At 48.6% G+C, this 22111-nt stretch overlaps 10 protein-coding genes across 10 annotated transcripts; 3 read left to right on the top strand and 7 right to left on the bottom strand.

Annotated features, from left to right (window-relative positions):
• Positions 1 to 90: 90 nt before the first annotated feature.
• On the bottom strand, positions 91 to 2929 carry N7495_005086 (urease Ure; the record flags this gene model as incomplete). Its single annotated transcript, XM_057207737.1, has 7 exons — positions 91 to 171; positions 236 to 415; positions 469 to 528; positions 584 to 2638; positions 2693 to 2719; positions 2772 to 2858; positions 2909 to 2929. 7 exons carry the CDS (start codon positions 2927 to 2929, stop codon positions 91 to 93), a joined length of 2511 nt encoding a protein of 836 aa, XP_057061511.1.
• Positions 2930 to 3371: 442 nt separating this feature from the next.
• Positions 3372 to 4635, bottom strand: N7495_005085 (uncharacterized protein; the record flags this gene model as incomplete). The annotated part of the gene is made up of 4 exons (XM_057207736.1): positions 3372 to 3800; positions 3853 to 4212; positions 4258 to 4308; positions 4558 to 4635. 4 exons carry the CDS (start codon positions 4633 to 4635, stop codon positions 3372 to 3374), a joined length of 918 nt encoding a protein of 305 aa, XP_057061510.1.
• Positions 4636 to 5505: 870 nt separating this feature from the next.
• N7495_005084 (cytochrome b5 reductase family protein) lies at positions 5506 to 6634 on the bottom strand (the record flags this gene model as incomplete). Its single annotated transcript, XM_057207735.1, has 4 exons — positions 5506 to 6074; positions 6129 to 6206; positions 6259 to 6532; positions 6590 to 6634. The coding sequence occupies 4 exons, from the start codon at positions 6632 to 6634 to the stop codon at positions 5506 to 5508; spliced, it is 966 nt and encodes a 321-aa protein (XP_057061509.1).
• Positions 6635 to 7294: 660 nt separating this feature from the next.
• N7495_005083 (60S ribosomal protein eL20) lies at positions 7295 to 7893 on the bottom strand (the record flags this gene model as incomplete). The annotated part of the gene is made up of 2 exons (XM_057207734.1): positions 7295 to 7627; positions 7687 to 7893. 2 exons carry the CDS (start codon positions 7891 to 7893, stop codon positions 7295 to 7297), a joined length of 540 nt encoding a protein of 179 aa, XP_057061508.1.
• A 765-nt stretch (positions 7894 to 8658) lies between these two features.
• On the top strand, positions 8659 to 10286 carry csn12 (the record flags this gene model as incomplete). Its single annotated transcript, XM_057207733.1, has 6 exons — positions 8659 to 9224; positions 9279 to 9351; positions 9402 to 9554; positions 9611 to 9672; positions 9732 to 10143; positions 10200 to 10286. The coding sequence occupies 6 exons, from the start codon at positions 8659 to 8661 to the stop codon at positions 10284 to 10286; spliced, it is 1353 nt and encodes a 450-aa protein (XP_057061507.1).
• Positions 10287 to 10652: 366 nt separating this feature from the next.
• Positions 10653 to 11485, bottom strand: N7495_005081 (uncharacterized protein; the record flags this gene model as incomplete). The annotated part of the gene is made up of 3 exons (XM_057207732.1): positions 10653 to 10718; positions 10781 to 11057; positions 11133 to 11485. The coding sequence occupies 3 exons, from the start codon at positions 11483 to 11485 to the stop codon at positions 10653 to 10655; spliced, it is 696 nt and encodes a 231-aa protein (XP_057061506.1).
• Positions 11486 to 12371: 886 nt separating this feature from the next.
• Positions 12372 to 13802, bottom strand: N7495_005080 (ubiquitin-protein ligase RMD5; the record flags this gene model as incomplete). The annotated part of the gene is made up of 4 exons (XM_057207731.1): positions 12372 to 12590; positions 12643 to 13404; positions 13489 to 13616; positions 13682 to 13802. The coding sequence occupies 4 exons, from the start codon at positions 13800 to 13802 to the stop codon at positions 12372 to 12374; spliced, it is 1230 nt and encodes a 409-aa protein (XP_057061505.1).
• Positions 13803 to 15081: 1279 nt separating this feature from the next.
• N7495_005079 (putative Sin3 complex subunit (Stb2)) lies at positions 15082 to 17631 on the top strand (the record flags this gene model as incomplete). Its single annotated transcript, XM_057207730.1, has 1 exon — positions 15082 to 17631. The coding sequence occupies one exon, from the start codon at positions 15082 to 15084 to the stop codon at positions 17629 to 17631; it is 2550 nt and encodes an 849-aa protein (XP_057061504.1).
• A 284-nt stretch (positions 17632 to 17915) lies between these two features.
• Positions 17916 to 18289, bottom strand: N7495_005078 (Tim10/DDP family zinc finger protein; the record flags this gene model as incomplete). The annotated part of the gene is made up of 2 exons (XM_057207729.1): positions 17916 to 18102; positions 18192 to 18289. 2 exons carry the CDS (start codon positions 18287 to 18289, stop codon positions 17916 to 17918), a joined length of 285 nt encoding a protein of 94 aa, XP_057061503.1.
• A 489-nt stretch (positions 18290 to 18778) lies between these two features.
• Positions 18779 to 21932, top strand: N7495_005077 (Nucleic acid-binding OB-fold; the record flags this gene model as incomplete). Its single annotated transcript, XM_057207728.1, has 7 exons — positions 18779 to 19055; positions 19108 to 19272; positions 19326 to 19751; positions 19801 to 20541; positions 20758 to 20823; positions 20882 to 21034; positions 21088 to 21932. Coding segments are annotated over 7 exons (2673 nt in total), but the record flags the coding sequence as incomplete, so codon positions are not given.
• Between the last annotated feature and the right edge of the window lie 179 nt (positions 21933 to 22111).

Raw genomic sequence — 22111 nt, 5'->3', positions numbered from 1 at the left:
CGGCCAGAGAAAGAACTCTAGAAAATCATTGTTAAATGATAATTTCAATGATTGAGACCGTGATACAAGTGCCACAACTCGCATCACACTCTAAAAGATATAATACGCTTGTGTGAGAGGTAACTCGGTTGCAGGCTCAGCATCACACAGCATGCCATCAGCCTCGACAGTCTGACAAGGGCGTTGATATCAGCTGGCTAAATCTAATTGTCATTTGAATGGAACTGGAACTTACATAGCTTTCTGGATCAACTTTCATCTTCGGCATTGTGTCGTTGAACTTCATATCCTTCTTTCCGATATTGCGGCAGTTCTTTACTGCTTCGATGCGTTTTTGTAGACCGTATGTATGGACGATGCCTTCATCTATGGAGGCTTGCGAGACAAACATGATTGATGTTTTCGGTACACGGACCTAATTATTGTGAGTTTGAATGCGGAAGCAAATATGGGCTGGATATTACATACGCCGAACATAGGTCGCATGATCATTGGCTCGATTGTTGGGATTGAGGCGTTGGCATCACCCTATTTGAAGATCGTTAGAATTTGATAGTGAATAATGTGGCATTTTCAAACATACCATGTTTGCAACGGCTATCATGCCGCTCTTTAAGACTTGTAGTGGCTTCGTGCCGAATGCGCTAGGCTTCCAGAGGACAAGATCTGCGATCTTGCCAACCTCCACACTACCGAGCAGGTGTGCCATGCCCTGAGCTACCGCCGGGTTGATGGTGTACTTGCTGATATAGCGCTTGACTCTGAAATTATCATTATCGGTGCCCACATCCTGGGGCAGGGGACCACGCTGCATCTTGTTCTTGTGCGCGGTGTGCCAAGTGCGCAGGATAACTTCTCCGCAGCGACCCATGGCCTGCGAGTCTGAGGACATCATGCTGATAGCACCAAGATCGTGCAGCACGTCTTCAGCAGCGATGGTCTCCGCTCGAATACGGCTCTCGGCAAAGGCGACATCTTCGGGAATGTTCTTTGACAGGTGGTGGCATACCATCAACATGTCGAGATGCTCGTCTAGGGTGTTTAGCGTGAATGGTCGGGTCGGGTTCGTGCTGCTGGGGAGCACGTTGGGATGTTCCACAACCGAGATGATGTCTGGTGCGTGACCACCACCTGCGCCTTCGGTGTGGTACGTGTGGATGGTGCGGCCTTTGAATGCGCCGATGGTCTGCTCGACGAATCCAGACTCGTTCAATGTGTCGGTATGGATCAAGCACTGGATGTCATACTCGTCACAGATATCCAGGCAGTTGTCAATTGCGGCGGGTGTAGAGCCCCAATCTTCGTGCAGCTTCAGACCAACCGCACCGGCCTTGGCCTGCTCTACGAGGCTCTGGCGTCCGCAATCATTGCCTTTACCAGTGATTCCAATATTGATCGGTAGGCTGTCACACGCTTGCATCATCTGGCGTAAGTGAAGAGGTCCCGGTGTGCAAGTGGTCGCGTTAGATCCAGTGCTAGGACCAGTACCACCACCAAGGAATGTAGTAATACCTGAGGCCAGGGCTTCGTCCACCTGTTGCGGGCAGATCAAGTGGATGTGGCTGTCGAAACCACCGGCGGTGACAATCTTATTCTCGGCAGCAATCACGTCTGTAGATGAGCCAATCACCAAATCAGGGTGTACGCCGTTCATGACATCGGGGTTTCCGGCTTTGCCGATTCCGCAAATGAGGCCGTCTTTGATACCAATATCGGCCTTGTAGATACCCGTCCAGTCGATTATCAATGCGTTTATGATGACAGTATCGGCACACTCGGCGGCTGAACGTCCTGAAGCCTGACCCATACCATCACGAATACTCTTGCCACCACCGAAAGTACACTCATCGCCGTAGCTAGTCAGGTCCTTCTCCACTTTCACCCACAGGTCGGTCAGACCAAGGCGCACCAAATCGCCTGTAGTCGGGCCGAACATGCGTAAGTAGGCTTCTCTGTCCATCGAAAAGCCGGAAAGCAATGCGCTATCTGCAGTTGGTTCTGGGACATGCGCAAACCCTGCTGTCTGCAGACGAGTCACAATCTCCTCTGTACGGCTGAGGTCAATCGGCCCATGAGCCAAATTGTTGCCGCCACGGATAACGCGATTCCCAGCAATCTCCACCAATGTGACAGTCTTGGTATCACCAGGCTCGAAACGAATGGATGTGCCAGCGGGGATATCTAGCCGGAAGCCATAGGCCTGGACTCGATCAAAGTGTAACTGCGGATTGGTTTCAATGAAATGGTAGTGAGATCCCACCTGTACTGGTCGGTCACCTTTGCTCATAACCTTCAGACGAATACGCTTGCGTCCGTCATTCAATGAGATTCGAGCATGCTTCGCCGGAATCACAGCACCGGGCATCTTCTCAGGCACAAAGTCCTCTGGATCCGGATCGGGAAAGGCTTCGCGTTGGGGAACGGGCAGGAAGCTACCATATAGCGCACGCTCAAGATCTCCTTCATCACTACTGATGGGATGGTGCACTGTCACCAGGTAGGTTCCACTCAGGAAGGTACCTTCCACCTGTAATTCGACCAGGGTTGCAACGACAGAGGGTAAGACATGACGACGGCCGAGCATAGTCTTACCAATAGACATCAAATCGGCGACGGAGAATTGGCCATCACGGATAAGCTGTAGAGTCAGGATCAATTGGTGTATTAATTAAGGAAGTCTATATGTAGTTACCTCTTGTAGAACTGAAGAGATCAAGGCCTGTAGACCATTAATGGCACATTCTTCTATTATACTACATTTTCATACTTACCACCGCCTCTGCATGATTCAACCGAACACCCCTGGCAAGGCGACGCTGTGCCAGGAACCCGAGGTGTGTTATAGTGAGCTTGTCAAGCTACGTTTCTCAGCATAACTATGCGTTACACTCAAGACTTGGTTACATACCTCTTTCGGAACAAGCTGCATGATACCGGTAGAGCCCGAGCTTCAAACTGACTGAGATTACCCAGAGAGTAGAAAGAATAGGTCATGAATTGACAAGAGAAGGGAGGTTGGAATGCGGGGAGTGATTTTATTTTCCCGAAAGATAAAGAGATAACAAACCATTGGATCTGACAGTTTGCGGAGTCTTAGTCACACTCTTTATTAACTAGTTAGTTACTTCTCTACTACAGAGTATTGCACTTTTGAGATATTGATTTTGCCCTAACGAAATTGTACCCGAAGACAACTTAGAGCTTTTGACATCAAAACGAAAACCAGCGCAAGGATAACGCCTTACATAAAACATAAAAGGAAGCACAGGTCATCTCACAGAATCACCGAAGATAAAAAGAGTACACAGTTGAAACCGCTGTTGCGCCTCTTGGTCTTCACGGAACCACCGAAAATAAAAAGAGTCCATACTTTAAGCCTCGCTCTTGCGCTTCTTGCTCTTGCGCTTGGTCTCAGTCGCAGGCTTTGCGGCAGACTCGGGCACGATGGGCTCTGGGTCGGCCTTCTTGCCACGAGACTTCTTCACAGGAGAGGTTTGCTTGGCGGGGGTCTCCTTTGTGGCGGCCTTGTTCTCACTGATGCGGCGGGTGCGCTTGTTAGTGCTACGAGGAGGAGTCTTCTCCTTGACAGACTGGACGGGAGAGGGGGACTCCTCCTCCTCAGACTCTGCCTCGGAGGAAATGGAAGATTCGGCCTCAGAAGCACCGGCATCAAGCATCAGCTGATCAGCCGGGTCGGCGTCGACCTCTGCCTTGGGGCCATCCTTAGCCTTGTCGGTCTTGTACGCATCCAGAACCTCCTTGTAGTTGCGGTAGTTCTCAGCGTACTTATCCTTCCAGATCTGTTGCGGAATTAGAATACGAACGATTCAGTGAAAGAAATTGATAACTTACAGCACGGGTGACGGCGTCCATGGCCTTCCAGCGGCGAGTTCCCTCATCGGAAACATCCTTGGGCTTCGCATCGGGACCGAGCTCATCAGCGATGAGCTTGCGGGTGTGCTGCATGTACAAGAAGTATGGGGTCAAAGCGCGCTTGGGAGCATTGGGGTCAGCAGGGGCACGCTTGCGCTTTTTGCTACCCGCAGCCTGGATTACGGGGCTCACGGCATCAAATTGACCGCTCAACGCCGCTGGGACGGGAGGGAGGTCAATGACGCTGGAATCACCGCTGATGAGACGGTTAGAGTGCTCAAGGGTTGCCTTGGTCAGATCGGCAATGTAAGCCTGCAGGGCCATGAGGCGCACAAGGACCTAAAAAGTAGAATTAGCATCGCATACTTCCAGTAAGTAGTGTACCGAGGCATCTTCCAAGGTTCCGACGACTTTCGACGGTACAAAAGCCTTTGGCTGTGGAGCATATAAGATAAAAATTGAAGATGAAAAAATGCAAAGTTGTCAAGACAACCATGAAAATTAAGAAGCTTTGGTGGCATCTGTGGGGCATGGGGGTTCCAAAGCTCTCTGTGGGCTTCGGGAGTGGGAGGTTACGGGTACGCGTTTGAAGCGCGAAAAAGTGGGAGGAAAACAACAGCAAGAAAACGCGCGATGAGATGGGACCCCGGATTAGAAGGGCAAGGAAGGGAGGTTAGAGCATACCGCATCTTTTGAAGCTCGCAAGTCATTAACATTAATGGTGACGGTGGCCTCCTCGGCTTGGTTATTGGGAGAAGTCATGGTGGTACCGAACGTTAGGGAGGTGCTGGGGGGAAAATTAATTTTTCACGGGGAGAAGTAGAAGTGAAGAGTGGGCGCACATAGAGGGGGGGGGGGGGTCTCCACCTAAATATGCCCCCGTCCCCTAAACCCCCAAAATTTCCCGGCATGCTCGGCCTGAAGACTGCCCGTGCCTACTTTGGGCTACTTTAGGCTTAGGCCATATGAGTTTGTTGACCTGCCATACTTTAGGGGAGTGTTTCAGCTGTTGTACCCGGGCCTGCGGGCACTTTGGCACTAATAGGCCCTACTCTCGGGTGCAAACCTCCACGCAGCTGAGGTCTATCCATTATTCAAGCGCCGTCCAAATTGTCGTTTGTCCATTTTAAAATGAACAAGATCTAATCCAGACTCCACGTCACTTAAATTTTATTAAATTTGAATATTTCCACTTTTTGTACGAGCTAAATCTTCATAGTTGCAGGTGCCCAGGTGCGCCTACCACAATATATTTGGCGGGTCAGCACCGGGCACTGCCCCCAACCTTGGAATCCCCATGTGACTGACAGACCAACATTGAAGGTTGGGAACCCTGGCAATATCTGAACCTTAGGTCGTAGATCCATCCATACCTTAACTGCAGGTGACAGGTAAATGCAGTAGGTTTTCGAGATCTTCAAGGTTAATAGTTACAGAGTTCATTGATGCAACATGTTATACAGTTATATTCCCTCATGTTTCGGATATAGACACGCCACTTCCAACCTTCCAACCTTCCAACCTTCGAATCTAAGATGGTTTGGAGCGAACACGCTTAAAAAAAGATGCATCAATGTACACATAGATATCTGCGCTTCTGCACCCGTTCTATATTCTACATGGGTAGGTAATCTAGAACTTGAAAACCTGCTCCTTAGAGTAACCCAGCTCCTTCAGGGAACCATCGAGCTCACCCTGGTCTGTGGGGCTGACCTTACCACCGCTAATAGCCTTGTACAGAGGAGGAGGGCCACAAACAAAGATCTTGATGTTCTCCTCCTTGGGTTCAGGCAGCACAGTCTTCAGCAGCTCCTTGGTGATGTAGCCCTTGCCGCCAGTCCACTCCTTGGGAGGCTTGTCGAGCACGTAGAAAGCGCGGAATCGCTGGGGGTATGTGTTCTCCAGCTCATTGAGCTCCTTCTTCAGCAAGATGTCCTCCTCGGAAACGTTGCCGAAGACGAGAGTCACCTTGGTGCGGTCCTCAGGATTCTTGAAGATCTGACGAGCAAGCTGGTACATGGGGGTGATACCAGTACCACCGGCAATTAGGCAGATGTGGTCGTGCTTGTTGGGAGTCCAGGCGTACTTGACAATTGGGCCCTTGAGGGACAGGCGCTCGTCGATGGGCATGGAGGTAATGTGCTCGGACATGGCGCCACCGGGGTAGGACTTGACGACCAGCTCGAGGTAACCGGGAATATCTGAAGACCAAAATTAGGTATGTTAAGAGATATTCAATGCTGATAATTGCTTACCCTCATCACTGGTAGGGGTGTATGGGCGGATAACGGGCTTCTGAGCACCCTCGGGCTTGAACTTGGCCAAGATAGCAGCTGGAGATAAAAGTTAGTAGATGAACAATGCATCACCCCTCAAAATACTAACAGGCAACGGGAAGACCAGAGACAGCCTCCTTGTCATCAAACTCGTAGCGCAGCTTCTTAGAGTTGTGGCTCAGAACCTCAACGCTCGTGAGCTTGAGGTCCACCCAGTCATTGCCGTTAAAAACCTTAGGGCGGTCCTTAAGCTCAATAGCGGCAGCAGGATTGTCACCATAGTAGCGCCATAGACCAGCACCGAGGCCAGCAAGACCAACACCGACGTAGATGGGGGTCAAGTTGGACTTCTTGGGAGCTTCGGTGGAGTACTTGCGGAAGCCCTGTTGAAAAAGAGGATTAGAGGAATATAGGCAGGGATGGTGTTTTTCGGGACTCACGTGCTTGAGAGACTGCGCGCTGCGGAAAGATTGACGGGCGAACATTTTGTTATGAAGTGGAAACAAAAGAGGGCGGGGGATAAAGTGTTTTGAGGGGAGAGTAGGAGAGTTGTTTTGAGGAAGAATTCGGACCGCACAGGATTACTACTCGGCTTTAGTATCAACGAATGACGCAATAACAACCGGTACTATGATTCTTGATTGCGTCAATGTCCGTTGTATACCCATGTAAGGAATTGACCTTCAATCAAAAAAGTGCCGGGCTATTTTAGCTAAATGTTCAATTAATTATGCTTATGGAGAGACTGCGTTGCCATTATATGGATGGGCTCGAGCTTGGGTTCGGATTAAAGCTCGGGTCCGAACCTGAAAACACCGAATAATCGTGCTTTAGTTGTCAGCATCACTGGTGACTGCTACTGCTATCAGGGTCTACTGCTTGCCGCGGGGGAGCCTTTACACGCCTCTTCTCTTGGTTGTTCATGTCATAAATTTTGTTACGACTGGCATGTAAAGACAAAATGGAACCCGATAATTTTTTTAGAATTGGCCTTGAAGATGCCACTACACGGGACTAGTGACATCCCCCATTTAACTGAGTACAAAAAGGCCATATCCGTGCGACCAATTTCTTTCATGCATGCTATGGCCATAACGTAGGTATTCGTCCACACACTCCCAATCCAAAACCCAGAAACATCACATTTAAGCAAAGGTAGAGGGGCGAGAGTAGGCGTAGAGCTTCTTGCCAGGGTTGGCAGCACGGTGGGGCAAGGGGAACTTGAGGTCCTTGCTGAGGAGCTGCTTGATGTAGGGGCGGCGGATGCTGTTGACATCGGTAACCTCGACAACCTTCAGGATGTGGATAGAGCCGAAGCGAGCGCGGTGGCGGGCAGCCATGTCCTGGTAGAGAGCCTCAACGGCCTCGGTGCGGGACATCTCACGGAACTCCTTGTACATGTTGTGGGTACCGGAGCGCGAGTCGTAACGAAGCCAAATACCGAAGTTCTTGACCTTGAGAGGGCGCTTCTCAGTGATCTGATGGCGTGAATTAGTACCTGTTCGATGTCGTGTTGAAATTGATTCCTGCCACATACCACGTTCAAGCTGACGATCTCACCGTTGGACTTCTTCAGCTTGCGGAGCTGAGCCAAGAAGTACCAGAAACGGGACTTGGCGACAACAGTGTTGGGCGCAAAAATGCGCATACGGTACAGCTTGGGGGTGGGGTTAGCCTCGGTGGGCAGGTGACGCCCGATGACCTGGTACTCGTTAAGACGCCCTGAGATGAAATCGTCAGTCATTGTTTCTGCTGGTAAATTCAGCTCTTTCTCTTCTCGATCGAAACGGTGTGTGTCGGTGATGAGCGAAAATCCCTGTAGACGGAAAACGGAAGGTGTTGTGAGTAGTTCGGTTCGATATTAAAAATTTCGAGATTAGATATTATTGAAGCGTAGATCTTAATCGGCAGCAGTATCTCTTCACCAAATGGTGTTTCCAATTCACGAGACTCATTCTTGTCCTAGCCCTGTCGTACATGTCGTTACAATTGTTCCATCCTCATCGCGCCGTATAGGTATTGCGTCGTATGGGTATTTCGCCGACCGTTTGCACACACCGTTGTCGTCTCGAGAAAATTATTGGAGTATCGGGGAAAAAGAATCACTCACCCATCTAGAATAATGTTAGTAACGAGCGTAAATGTGAAATGGGGTGTACTGACTGTGATTGTCGCTGTGGTGATTGAGTCGTTAGTGTGGCCGTCGGGGGAGAGAAATCTGGAAGTGTGTTGCAATGTGCTTAGGGCTACCGCCCTTCGGTTAAGCGAGTGGAGAGGATGATTTGGAACTAAACCTATTACGGAATAGTATAGCAAGTTGATTTCACCAGCCACGCTTTGATTACATACTCAGATCTTCTCTTCCCATCAGCCACATGTGCGCCCCACTTGCTTTTGCTTCTCCAACTGAAAGTACGTACTCCGCAGATACTTCACTTCCTTCCCCAGCCTTGTAGCTTTTTGCACAATTTCCATTGTTAAGAAGTTCCAACTCAGTCGCCTGCCTATCATGACGATTGTCACTGATTTTGGAAAGGCGTATATCGCCGGCTCTGGTACCAGCCTTGCTGAGGTTCTTACCCCGATTCCGACACCCAGTGACCCCGGCCGACTGCGCAAGTTCCTCGGATTCACCACATCAACACAGCTGACCCGCGACCTGAATGCCCACCTTTTCCAGTTCTATGGCAAAATACCGAGACTACCGACTGTTGAGCAACAATCCTGGCTCGATATCTTTGCCGCATACTGGGAAGCTGTAGTAAAAATAGTGAGGTATTCAGACGGCCACCCCAGTGCAACCGCTGTCGGGATCTTCAATGCCTGGAAGAAAGTGTCCAACGCTTTGATCAAGGGATACTCTAGTGGTATCCCCGCCTGGACTTTGCCTTGCTTGTACACCGTTGGCAAGTACTTGCGTATCTATGCAATTAAGGCCGATGTTGAAGCAGCATCTCAGGGACCAACAGCATCCATGGGATACGGGGAAGATAGTGCTGAGGTTGTAAAGCACGAAAATTTAGAGGAAGCTGCTCGTGTCCTCAACCGCATGTTCACATTGTGCTTGAGTGATCGGTTAGTAGCTCCTAGGTTATTCATAAGAGGGCCATGTTACTGACAAATTTCCAGGGCACCAATTGATGAGTCCCGTAGGTGGGGTATTTACAATATTACCAATCTGTTATTGAAGACTTATTTCAAGGTATGAGACAGCCCATTGGAAACATTTTAGCACATGCTGACTCCTAATAGATCGACTCAATTGGCCTTACAAAGAACCTTCTCCGAGCTCTCAAGGCTCAGTCACACGATCTTCCAGCTCTAGGAGCCTTCCCAAAATCCCATATCGTTACTTTTGAATTCTACGTTGGTCTCATTAACTTCTTGGAGGAGAATTATGTTGAGGTAATGACAAGATCTCTTTGACTTGAAGTGAGGCCATACTGATTCAAGATTGACAGGCTGAAGAGCATCTTAGTTTTGCCTGGAAGATGTGCCCCTGGGATGCCCCTAAGAACCGAGAGTATGTCACCCAGTTTCCCGGAACAATCTGATCTAAACTGATCAATTTGCGAATTTTAGGATGATTCTTCTTTACCTCATCCCTTGCCATTTAGTCACCACGCATACACTCCCGAGTAAAGCACTTCTTGCTCCATTTCCCCGACTTGAAAAACTATTCCGTCCCCTGTCGGATTGTATCCGCAAGGGTGATTTAATCAAATTTGACGAGGCCATGGCAGCTGGCGAGGCAGAATTTGTCAAGCAACGAATTTACCTACCTCTTGAGCGAGGGCGTGATATCGCTCTTCGAAACCTATTCCGAAAGGTTTTCATTGCTGGCGGCTTTGAAGAAAACGCGCCCACAGTTCGGCGTACACGTGTGCCGGTAGCTCATTTTGCGGCTGCTCTACGGATTGGAACCCCTGATGCCAACCGAACCCCAATCGATACTGACGAGGTTGAATGTCTATTGTCTAACCTAATTTACAAGGTGAGCCATCAAAGTACCGGCGGAAATAAACAATATGCTAATGAAATTTCTGACAGGGCTTAATGAAAGGTTACATCGCTCGCGAGCGAGGTTTCCTTGTTCTGAGCAAGAATAACAGCGCATTCCCAGGGACCGGCGTGTGAAGACGAGACTTGGCATCATATTAACCAAAACATTGCATTAGCGAATCAAATTTCAAGGGCCGACGGCTGAAGAGATCCATGGATATCTCGTCGTTCTGGAGTTTCTACCTATTGATACCGATTCATCACCAGTATAGAATATAATCATCATGAACATCACGCTTTCCTTCTCTACTGTAACACTTCATAGACTTGTGTGTTGGAAACATATTTGACATCTTTTGAGAAGCTTCAATTAATACCTACACGAATAGCCGGCAACGCGGAGCAAACTACCTAACCATGGGCCACTAACCTAGAATATCCCATTTAATCCACCCAACACCTTCCAGTATGATACGAAATCCAATAAAATGTCCAAGTCACTTACACCTTATGCCGTTTAACAGTAGCAGAACTACAAACAGACGCATCGGCCGGAAAAACCTCATCCTAAAAGAATTAGCCACTTCACCAACCCAACCCTAACCAAGGCAAGGAAAGAAAGAACATACCATATAATTACACATCGCAACAAACAAGTCGAAAAACATCTTAGTACCACCCTTCTCCATCTCAGCCTGCATAGTCCCGCTACGCTTGAAAGTGTTTCGACACCGCATCATCAGCGCAAGGTAATGCGCTCGCAGTTTCGACTCGTTGTCTGGCGTGTTTGCGTATGCGTATCGCGCACTGGCTAGAATTGTATGGCATTGAATTCCTGTGTGTAAGCCTTGTTTTCGGAGGGCTAGGCGTTGGAGAGCTGGTAGTTGATATTTTTCAGCGGCGCAGCTAGATATTATTAGTATTGTTAGTATTTGTTAGAATAAGGGTTAGGGTTGGTGTTGGAATCCGACTCCGACTTACTATATGGCCGTATCTCGTAATATAACCGCTTTAGCCCCGTGATGGTATACTGTCACGCCGGGGCTTGCGCCATCGCCTTCTTTCTCGCTTTGGTTCTCTTCTAGCTCCCATGTTTGGCTGTTTGCGTTGTGACGGAGACGGGGCGAGTAGTCGCCTTTGTAGAGGAATTCAAGAATGCAGGATAGGACTTCGGGAAGTTCGTCTGGAAGGTTGAAGTATTTGCCTGAGTGGTGGATGTGTGTTGTTGGGATAGATGGGGGCTGTGCTTGGGATAGGGTTCTGAAGTAGGGCGATGCGTTGATGATGCTCTCGTGGGCCGCAAAGAGACGTTTCTCTGGACCTACACGGATCATAACGATTGTAGAGGTTGAAGGTGTCGGAGATCTACAGGGTATGGTTAGCATGGCGCATTTCTATACTAGATGTCCATAAGCGATATATGGCCGTGAACTCACGATACATCTGGCGGATGCCGAGGCCTCCGTCGTCGCTCTACAGGATGACGTCTGGAGCTGGGGCTCGCATTCGTAATGTCATGAATAGCTCTGCGTGCATTACCGGAAGAAATCTTCGAAGCGCGATACCGGGTAAAATGATCCCCTGGTGTTTGAGGTCTTTTGGAGAACATTTTAATTTTTCTTTTTCTTTATTGGTAATTATCTGAGGAGCATGAGAAGGATTGGGGATGATTGGGGATGGAGTATGAGTAGGATTCGAACATTATAGAAGCTCGGAAACATCTCAGGGGGGGGATGTGGACGCTATTTATGCTGGAGCTAGGACTAGGGTATTCAAAGCCAGTACGGAGTACTCCGTATAGACATGAACTACGGACCCACTGTCAATCTTACTTGAAATGGAAAGGGACGACTTGACGCGTCACAAAGGCTTGAAACGCGTACAGAACATGACTTTGGAAAATTCAGTCGCCAAATGAGCGCGTGGTCACGGGAATAACGGGGCCAAAAGGGAAATAAATGGATCAGTGGAGAAGATTGGGAAATTAAAAGTGATTAACTTCACTAGATCATGGTGAGATGTGGCGGTAATTTATGGAATCGAGTGGAAACCTGCATTAGTTCTGCAGAACTACAGCTGAGACGTCACAAATAAAAAGAGATGTGAAGACAGAAGATATGATATGACCGGGAACTCCCTTCCTAAACGCCGAGAATGGTCCGAATTCCCCCGCTTTAAAAATATATGATAAAAAGAAAAGAAACGCTTCAAGCTTACCCGTCACAGAAACACTTTGCGTGCATCTTTAGGGTGGCTTTCACTCGGGCAATAGGGGCACTTGAACCGATTTCCCTTACTGATACGTCGGAGAGATTCTTCGGCAATGACGTGCCCACATGGCATCATCATCGGTGGGTTGTCATCGGTCGCCTGTTCTTTGGAGACGGGACAAACAAAGATCGAATGGAATAGGTAGGAGGGTGGAAGCGAGATTTCGACCTGAAGACATTTCAGTACTAGTGGTATTAAGGATTCAGATGAGAAACCATACCGGAAGTTCGTTTTCGCTGGTCCACTCTGTGTGCTTGGCCTTCATAATCGTCTGCAGCTTCAGAAGAGTCGGCAAAGCGATAGCCCCAGCTGTTGCAGCAATATAGAGAGGTGAATCAGCAGACAGTCCCAAAAGTGAGCAGAATTCTCGAGTAAATGACTGTGCTACATCATCCCAAGCCGAGGGGTTGTTAAAGATATGGTTGTAGGGTGAGCCTTTCAGATTAGCACAAAACGCCATGGCACCTGTCAACTGCTGAATCTCGCGGAGGTAACGGGGCACCAAATGTTGGAAAGACTGTCTGGAATAATTCAAAGCAGACTGCCAATTCCGAATGTCACTGTTATGCGTTTCGCCGTGGAAGAGCCATACAAACTGCAGCCGGCATAACTCGAACTCAAGGTTGCTTCCCCGCGCCTCGAGCGCCTCCCGATTCTCTTGCGACCATTGGATGGCGGGTCGTAGGTTATTATTCTCCTTCATCTCATGCAGAACATAGTACATGGCCGCGAACTGTTTTCGAATCTCGTTGGAAGGGACCTCGTCCAGGTCGAGTAGGCTGGCGGCATGCTCCGGGGAGCGTGGGGAGAAATTGGTAGCATGCACAACAGGCTTTTGTTCAGCAATTTCGGAGATGAAGGAAGCAGCGACGGAGAACTGGCCCTCACGAAGAAGATGCATAGAAATAGCACGGTTGATGAGTTGTTCTTGCTGTGAAAGAGCATCATCCTCGGTACTGGGTAGAGGACGATCTTTAAAGAGCTAAGAAATCAGACAAAAGTCAGCTATCTGGGCTTGAAAGGATTTGATGAAAATCTAGTGTTAAGTTTTGGCGTGTGAAGTTACCTTATCAAGTGACTTGTTGTACTTGTTGAGACCGCTATGGGTCTCTTTAAGGGTATCGTTGATCGAGTTGAAGGACGCCTTGACGGGATTTTGAAGCTTGGCTAGGGTAATAGCGGCCTGGTTTGGATCTAGAGAGCACAATATCATGAGATTCAGCTGAGTCCATCTCCGAGGTACTTGGGAACATGCTGACCAGAGGCAATGGCATCACGAGCGGACTGCAACAGATCGATCGTGGCCTGGACACTATTGATGCCTGCTGAAGCCTTCAGTCGTTTATGCAGACGATCATTCTCTTTTTGCACAAGATCCATGGTGTCAGAAGCTGCAAAATATGAAGAAGAGGAGGAAGAAGAGGAGGATGAGGGGGTGCTCAGAGCTTCGGGTGCGGAGTTGAGATTACCACCCGATCAACGCAGCGGGGCCATGTAGAGGCGGTTAGAAGACTAGGTTGTGGCGCTGTCAAAGGCTTAATATTACAGATGTCTGGAAGGTGGTAGATAAGATTAATGAAAATGTTGGTGTGCAGCGTTGAGTAAATCTAGAGTGAAAGAATAGTCGCCGAGGTCATCGCCAATTCCGGGTAATCATCATATCATACGCCATTGTCATGTGACTATACATCCATATGTAGTACCTGGGTCAGTGCATAAAGTAGAGAGGCAAATCCAAAACTAGAGGATCAGAAGTATTGAGGGCTTCGGAAAGATGATCATCATTAGTTCAAATTCAAATGACATTAGATGACATTCCGATATTACGAGGTATTTGATGTTAGTGCCTTGGTGCCTTATGATACAGGGCGGTGTGATAGCCAAGAGACTAATCCTAATTCGGAAATACCTTGAATGTAAGGTTAACCAATAGATCGACGTCGCTTAACTTCGCTTGTCATTAGCGTCCTTTCCCTTCTGTATAAATGCTCCTTCTTGCCCCCAAGCTTTCCACCTCTTTTTCTTTTCTTCTTCATCCTAGTGCACGGGTTTTACGCATATCAGTGACGAGTAATCCGAGATTGTGTTTTTGCTGGTTGAAAACTATCAACTTGACTGCTTCCGGCTGTCCTAGCGGACGGTCGGGGAATTTTTGATGAAAAAAAGATCACTTCTTTAGTCTTCTTTTCACTACTGCTCAGCCCTTGTGGTTGTCTTTGGAGAAGAGAGATAAAGGTTGTCGCTGAGTAAAATAAATACTAGTGACTCGGAAATGCAACCAACGCCGTGTAATAATGCGCCTAACAGATAGTTTCTCTACTGGATTAGTCTTTTAAGTTGTGACAGTACTGAGTACTTGCAATATTGATGCTCACTGTCCGCTCATGCTCACCGCCCTATTTCAGTGACGTCGCTACCTGTGCCTCGGCTTGTTCAGTAGACATTGTTATCTCCGCAGGTCTTTACCTCTTTGTTCATACTTATATCCTTTTGTGCTTTAGAATATGCCTCAACAGCTGTTCCAATATACTGCTACCGTGGTATACCTCTAACTGTCCCACCCAAGGTGTGGTCCACCCTCAATGCTTCTCTCCCTTTTATCTACTATCTGTTCTCTTGGCCTGTCTTAAAAGAGGGTGTTGTCTATTGAACAATAGCTATGCAGGCCAGCACTCCAGCTGCATTGTTGGATCGTCGAGACTCCCAAAAGGCATCTGATCCCATCAGGGGAAGCCCTGCATCCATAAAAGGTCCTGAGCGCCCGCATCAAAGACTCGTCTTTACAGATCCCGTTGCCCTGAGATACCTGGAAGAAGACCCCTCCACAGATATCCTTCACCGCCGTTGTACCCTACAGGGCTACGAAATCTACATTGTAGAGCAATGGGCCTGCTCGCGCATTCATCCTACCTTCGTCATATCAACTTATACCGGTGATCCGTCACATACTGTTATAGTGGGTGTGTTGGTTGTTCCTACAAATGAAGAAACATGGTCGGCTCGCTTGAAGATGTACTTCAACGCTATGAAGCAGTACCACGCTCGGAAAAAGGAGACGCCTCTGGGCACAGTCATGGTGACTGACTTGGGCTCGTTTCCGTCAGCGCTGACCGTGATTCCGGTGCCCCAAGGCGATATCAAGAAACACAGAGAGGACTTCATTGTCAATGAAGACTTGAAACGGCTTGGTTGCGCTGGTCGCGCAGGCCTCAAGCTTCAAGATCCCGTGCCGGCCACCGCAGCGAAGTTCTATCAGCTATACCGAACGAGCGAACGCGTTCCCCTATACAACTCAGTCGTGGAATTGGTCAAGCAGTGTCAGATTGCCTTAATGATATTTGGCAAGCTCGCGCCGGAGTATGTAGACGGTCTCCTCTGCGATGTAACAGAGAAGGCCATCAGGGACTGGTGGACAGATATAGGTACTGATCTGTACAATATCGAACTAGGTGATGGTATCTTAGGGCCAACCACTGTCGCAGCTTTGCTAGGAACTCTTCTTGGTGCTCGAAATCGACTACATGCTTGCGGTGCCCCGGTCGGCAAGGACGCTTTTGACATTGACAACCTCAAAAGAGGCATTTCTAATTTCCAGAAAGCGCAGAGGATGCATCGGTCATGCAATCTTGATCGACAGACCTTGGATCGACTGCACCGGGCCACAGCAAGGGCTGCCAATACCGAAGGATGGACGGATGCTGTCAAGTCAACCATGACCGAGCTTAGTGGACAGGGAGGAGAGATGGTCATGAGTATGGTTCGTGGACGTGACAAAGGTGGTGTCGGAGATATTGAAACCCTGGATCTGGACATCTTTGTACAGTACGTTTATGGATCAAGGGCAAAGTGGCTATGGTTGGGGAAGTCGCGCAAGCATGGCAATGAGCAGGAATTCTCCCAGGGGCCTGGCACAGATATGATGTTCACAACCGACGATCAGGGCGGATATGTCTGGACGAGTCAGAAGAAGCACTCAACAGAGGACTTACAGGTTGAGCGAGTGCCCTCAGGCCTTAATAGGCAATGGAAGGCACCCGAATCACTACCCGCAGAAGACAAAGAACATCGGAGGAAGGGCGTAAGTGAGAGAGTCTCAGATGCACGGGCTGGCCTAGGTCGCTTCAAAGATGCAGTCGGACTACCCGGTCTTCGCTCACATCACAACAAGCACTCGCGAGAGGGTATCGAACTGACACACGATGCTGCATACAACCCTCACATCGACAGCGACACAGAGTTGTCGGCGGTTCAGTCGAGAACAGGGTCCAATCTTCCAGATGCGAAAGCGGGCGAGGAATTAGAACCCCGACCAGATGATGACCGAAAGAGTAGATCTAAACCTACTGCTGTAGTTGAATCGAGTTCGGACGCAAAGACTCCCGAGATTCACATCGAGTCCGTACCGCCAGAGGAGGACAAACTACACGTCCCGCAACAAGACCTTCTGGATATCCCGCAGTTTGACGCAGCTACAGATGACGAGTCAGATATAGAGCGAGTTATGTCCCGGTCCACCACCGGTTCGAGTGAGGGGGATCGCGATCAAACCGAGTCAGTCGCGGACCTAGCTATGCTAGCTCTTCGACGATCACAGAGCTGTGAGCAGATTGAGAACAGTGCAACCTTCTCCCAACGGAAAGATGAAATGTGCCCTCGGCACCTGTCCTTTAGCTGGGTTGAAGAAGTGGTGCTTCACTGGAATCCCATCTGTGAAAAGCCAATCATAAAAGAAACCGCAAATTTTGAGGAGGCCATAATGCAGGAGGAAATCATGGCGTCAGAATTGTGCATTTCTAGTTCCCGAATTCTCAAGATGGGTGAGCTCACTGTTCCCTGGGTTGAGCGGCAAGTGACTGCTGTGGAGGATCTCAACCAGGTGCTATACGACCGACACGAAGAACTCAGTTCTGTTTACCTGGAACGAATGAAGGACTATCAGTGCCTTCAAGATACATCTAATGATATTCTGATGGATGAGCACTCCGGCCTCAACGACAGCGTCAAACGCGTTGAACTTCTGGGGGCGAAACTCGACTATGAGTTACATGTGCTTGCATCTAAAGTGGAGGACATGGAAGAAGGCCTGTCTGACTTCGAACGACATATTGTCAACGTAGAAACCAGGTTCAAATCTTTACTGAAGGGAGAGGAAGAGCACAGTGTTTCCTGGATGACATGGGTTCGACGCAGCTTCGGCTTTGCGCAATGATATGAGAAAATTCCTGTACAATATTCATTTTGACCTTGTGGATTGTCCTTCTTTTCCCATTTTTGTTCCAGTTTTTTTCCCCTATTGTACATAGATAGATCGGCGTTCATCGCCTACTAACCAAATGTGATATAAACGTGCATCACGTTTAAAAAACCAATCAATATCCCAACAAAAAAGTGAGATTGTAGTATGCCAGCATGCTCAGTGGATGTGAGGATCATACAACGACCCTTCGTGTAATCCATTCAACAGCGCAAGCTCTCTTCGAGGTCATTGTCACTTTACATGCCAAAGCCCATACCGCCACCCTGCTTTCCGGCAGCATCGCCTTGCATCTTCTCGCTGACCTTGATATTGACATCGAAGAACTTGGACACACAGCGGTCCAGGCAGACGGACTCGCCCTTGTTGAGGTCACCTTCGCGGTAATCAGCCGGAATGCACTTCTTATTGCAGGACTCGGTCAAGCTAGTTAGAAGGACAGTTAGCTTCAAACCCCTGGTATAGTTTTAACGAGGCAGACAATAAGTCATTGCACCTCTTCAATAAGCGCCTACCGGGTGAACATGTCTGCGATCATCTCGACTTCGGTCTCAGCGGCAGCAATCTTCTGCTCCGAGGACAACTTGGGCTGGCCACCAAAGAGGAAAGACATTGTGGATGAGGTTGTACGTATTGGGGGATGGTATTGAATCTGGAATAATAAATGAGAATGAATTGTTGATGGGAGTGGATATTACTTACGATGGAGTTGCAGTATCAAGTATCAGGGCAAAGGCGGAAAGTCTTGCGGTCGGAAGCTTGGACCACCCGCACCGCACCGAGTTTTCCCTTCTTATTTTTTTCTTCCGCCCTTTCTTCTTCTTTTTCCTTCTCGTCCACGCAATGTGAATTGCGATTTCCCTCCATGCATTCAATTCGCTCTCGGTGGGCTTTGAGCCTGGAGGGCTTACGATACAGGTAGGATTCTTCCCCTTCTCACGTTATTCTCCCTTCCCATCCTCCTTTTTATGATGATTTTCCCTTCTGCTTCAGAACCGCTGCAGTTGATTCTCTTCGGAGAACATGAACGCACTGGATTTAATCACTGATCAAAACATCCTCTCATCTACCTCAATCATGATGACTTGGTCTGAATATAGCTGACCAAATCTCAAGTTCAAGAACATGCCTCCATTATTCCAATATCAAGTCCCCCCTAGGATCCCGACTAACAGTACTGAAGCAAACCAGAAATGGCAGCTCCTCTTCATCTCCTGAAAAGGCATTTCAGGAACGAGTGCTCCAGGTCAAGGATGCCCAGGCAAACCCTTACCCTCGCTTAGCCGTGGACCAGCGCACTTTGAGCTGCGCCGAGTTTAGTTCTCGGTTCGCGGGATTGGCCAACAATGAATCAGTAGAAGGCATGGTTGTCGTCTCTGGTAGGTCGCGCCTGTCGTTTCCTTCATATTCCTTGTACTTAGATTTAGTTAGGTAGGGTTCGTACCTATAGAACTGCCGGGAACAAATTGATTTTCTTCGATATCATGCAAGATGGCCATAAAATCCAAGTCATGTGCAACAAGCGCCAGCTCGATGCCGTCACTCCCGCGGAATTTAAGAGGTTATCCCGTCTACTTCGTCGCGGTGATGCATTCTGTATGTCTGCTGAGTCTTTTTCGAGACGTCTAGGGACTAACTAGCATTGACAGCTGTAATCGGTAAACCACATCGGACAGGCCGCGGTGAGCTCACTGTCGACGTGACTGAGATGCCAAAGCTGCTTGCGCCGTGTCTCCATGATGTCCCTGTTCATAATAGCACACACGAGACCTCACCGTATCCTCGCCATGTTCAGTTCCTGGCCGATCCAGTGGCGGCAAATATTGTTCGTGCTAGGGCCTCTCTGATCCAGTACCTGCGTCAATTTTTTGTAGACCGGTCCTTCATGGAGGTTAGCACTCCTATCATTGGGTCTGGGGCTGGCGGTGCCATTGCTCGTCCATTTAATACATCTGCCACCGAGTTCCCAAACCGTGAGCTGTCTCTGCGAATCGCACCAGAGCTATGGCTGAAGCGATTGGTAGTGGGTGGATTTGACAGAGTCTTTGAGATCGGTCCATCGTTCCGCAACGAGGGTATGTGACATTCAGAAATCGATTTAGTAATATAACTAACGGATTATAGGCCTGGACAAGACTCACAATCCTGAGTTCACCACCTGCGAGTTCTACCAGGCATACGCTAACCTCGAAGACCTCATGCGTACGACCGAAGACCTTCTATCCGGCATGGCTTCTCACATCGACTCCTTCAACAAAGAAGGCATCCTCCAACCCACCAAAGTGAACTTCACAGCTCCATTCCGCCGAGTCGACTTCATAACCGGCATCCAAGACCAAATCGGCCACCAAATCCCAGACCTCGCCTCCCCAGAAGCCCTCTTAAAGGTCCAACAACTCTTCCACACCCTCTCCCTCCCTCTCCCACAAGACGCCACCCTTCCCCGTCTCCTTGACGAACTATGCAGCACCTATCTCGAACCAACATGCACAGACCCAACCTTCATAATCAACCCACCAGAATGCCTCTCCCCGCTTTCAAAATCCTTCACACACCCGATAACGGGCCAGATTGTCGCTGCGCGCGGTGAGCTCTTCATCGAGGGCAAGGAAATCGTGAATACATACGAAGAGGAAAACTCGCCTTTCGAGCAACGCCGCAAGTTCGAGGATCAGCTGCGCTTTAGTCATGCTGCTGGTGAAGCGGGCGAGATCGATGAGAGTTACCTTGAAGCGCTGGAGTGGGGCTTGCCTTCTACTGGTGGTTGGGGATGTGGAATTGATCGCCTTGTTATGCTGTTTACTGGGGCTAAGCGTATTGGTGATGTATTGGCTTTTGGTAACTTGAGAGCAGTTACAAGGCCTGGTAGAGTGACTACCTCTACTATTGAGTAGAATCGGATGTACGTCTGTGTAAGATAGTGTCAGAACAATCAATTAGATCAGTCTCTTCTTATCAAAGATCTAGACGGCGAACTCCGATTTGCACTATCTCAACTAGTGGGCTTATCGTCGAACTTTTTTTTATTTGAAGTGGGGAAAATCATCTCACCTTCTAAAGCTTCTACTCGCAAATATCAAGCTATGATTACAAACGAAGCAACTGTGGCTCAAGCAGTCACTGTGAGTCTAAAAGATCTTGAAAATGGTAAAATAAAAAATAAGCCTCTATCAAGTTCTACAAAGATTAAACTAACCTACAACAGGATCCGTCTCCTTCGAGACTCTGACTGAAGCTTTCGGTCCATCTTCACTGGGAATAATCGTGGTAAAAGACCTACCTGAGCATTTCGTCCAGCTGCGTGCACAGGTTCTTTCCAATGCATCCAACCTTGCAGCTTTGTCGGACAGCGAACTCGGTATATATATCTCCTTCAATCACAACTTACGACATGGACCTAACAAGCATTAGAATCCCTAGAAAGCCCTGAATCCAAATACCTAGTCGGTTGGTCTTGTGGCAAAGAAACGCTCAAATCAGGCCAGTATGACACACTGAAAGGCTCATACTACGTCAACTGCGCCTTCTATCAAGATCCATCGCTAGACAGTGCGCCGGCAGACGGGTTTCCCGATCTGCCGCAGTATACAGCACCAAATATCTGGCCACCTCAGGAGAAGCTGCCTACATTCAGAACTAGCGTTGAGAATCTATGCTCTCTGATCATTCAGACTGCAGCTCTCGTTGCTGACGCGTGTGATCGTTATGCAGAGGCGAATATCGAGGACTACACCCCCGGTTACCTGAAACGCGTTGTGGAGGGAAGTCTCACGACAAAAGCGAGACTCCTGCATTACTTCCCTTCTGACAATGATGAAGACCCCGGAAAGAAATCTGATGATGACTGGTGCGCTACGCATCTTGACCACGGCTGTCTAACCGGTCTTACTTCGGCTATGTTCCTAGACGAAGCAGCTACACTTCCCACCCGTGACTCTTCAGACATTCTACAGGAACTGTCCCAGTCGCCTGATCCCTCGGCTGGTCTGTACATTCACTCCCGCAGTGGCGATGTTGTTAAAGTCAATATTCCAAAGGACTGTCTCGCTTTCCAGACTGGTGAGGCTTTGCAGCTTATTACTCGTGGCAAGTTCAGGGCTGTACCTCATTTCGTGAAGGGTGCTAAGGGTGCTAAGGGGTCTCGTATTGTTAGGAATACTTTGGCGGTTTTCACCCAGCCTAATTTGCATGAGGAGGTTGAGCCTGGCTTGTCTTTTGCTGAGTTTGCGAGGGCTACTGTGCAGAGGACTTATTAGTTCCAAGGTTCTTTTTACTTGTGTAGGTAGAAAATATATGATCCTGTAATGCTTTGACGAGGTTATTGAGTCTGGATCCAGGTACTTAATCCACTTGATACATGTAATAAATATTGTTGTATGGAGTGTTGTTACATAACGGTCATGAATCACAACAGATGTTAGCCATGCCAGGCTAG

Source organism: Penicillium taxi, assembly GCF_028828555.1.
Source record: "Penicillium taxi strain IBT 34144 chromosome Unknown utg000004l_segment0_segment0, whole genome shotgun sequence".
In the NCBI taxonomy this organism is placed as follows: Eukaryota; Fungi; Ascomycota; class Eurotiomycetes; order Eurotiales; family Aspergillaceae; genus Penicillium; species Penicillium taxi.
The sequence above is the reverse complement of the archived record's forward strand: the minus strand, read 5'-3'. Positions and strand labels throughout refer to the sequence as shown.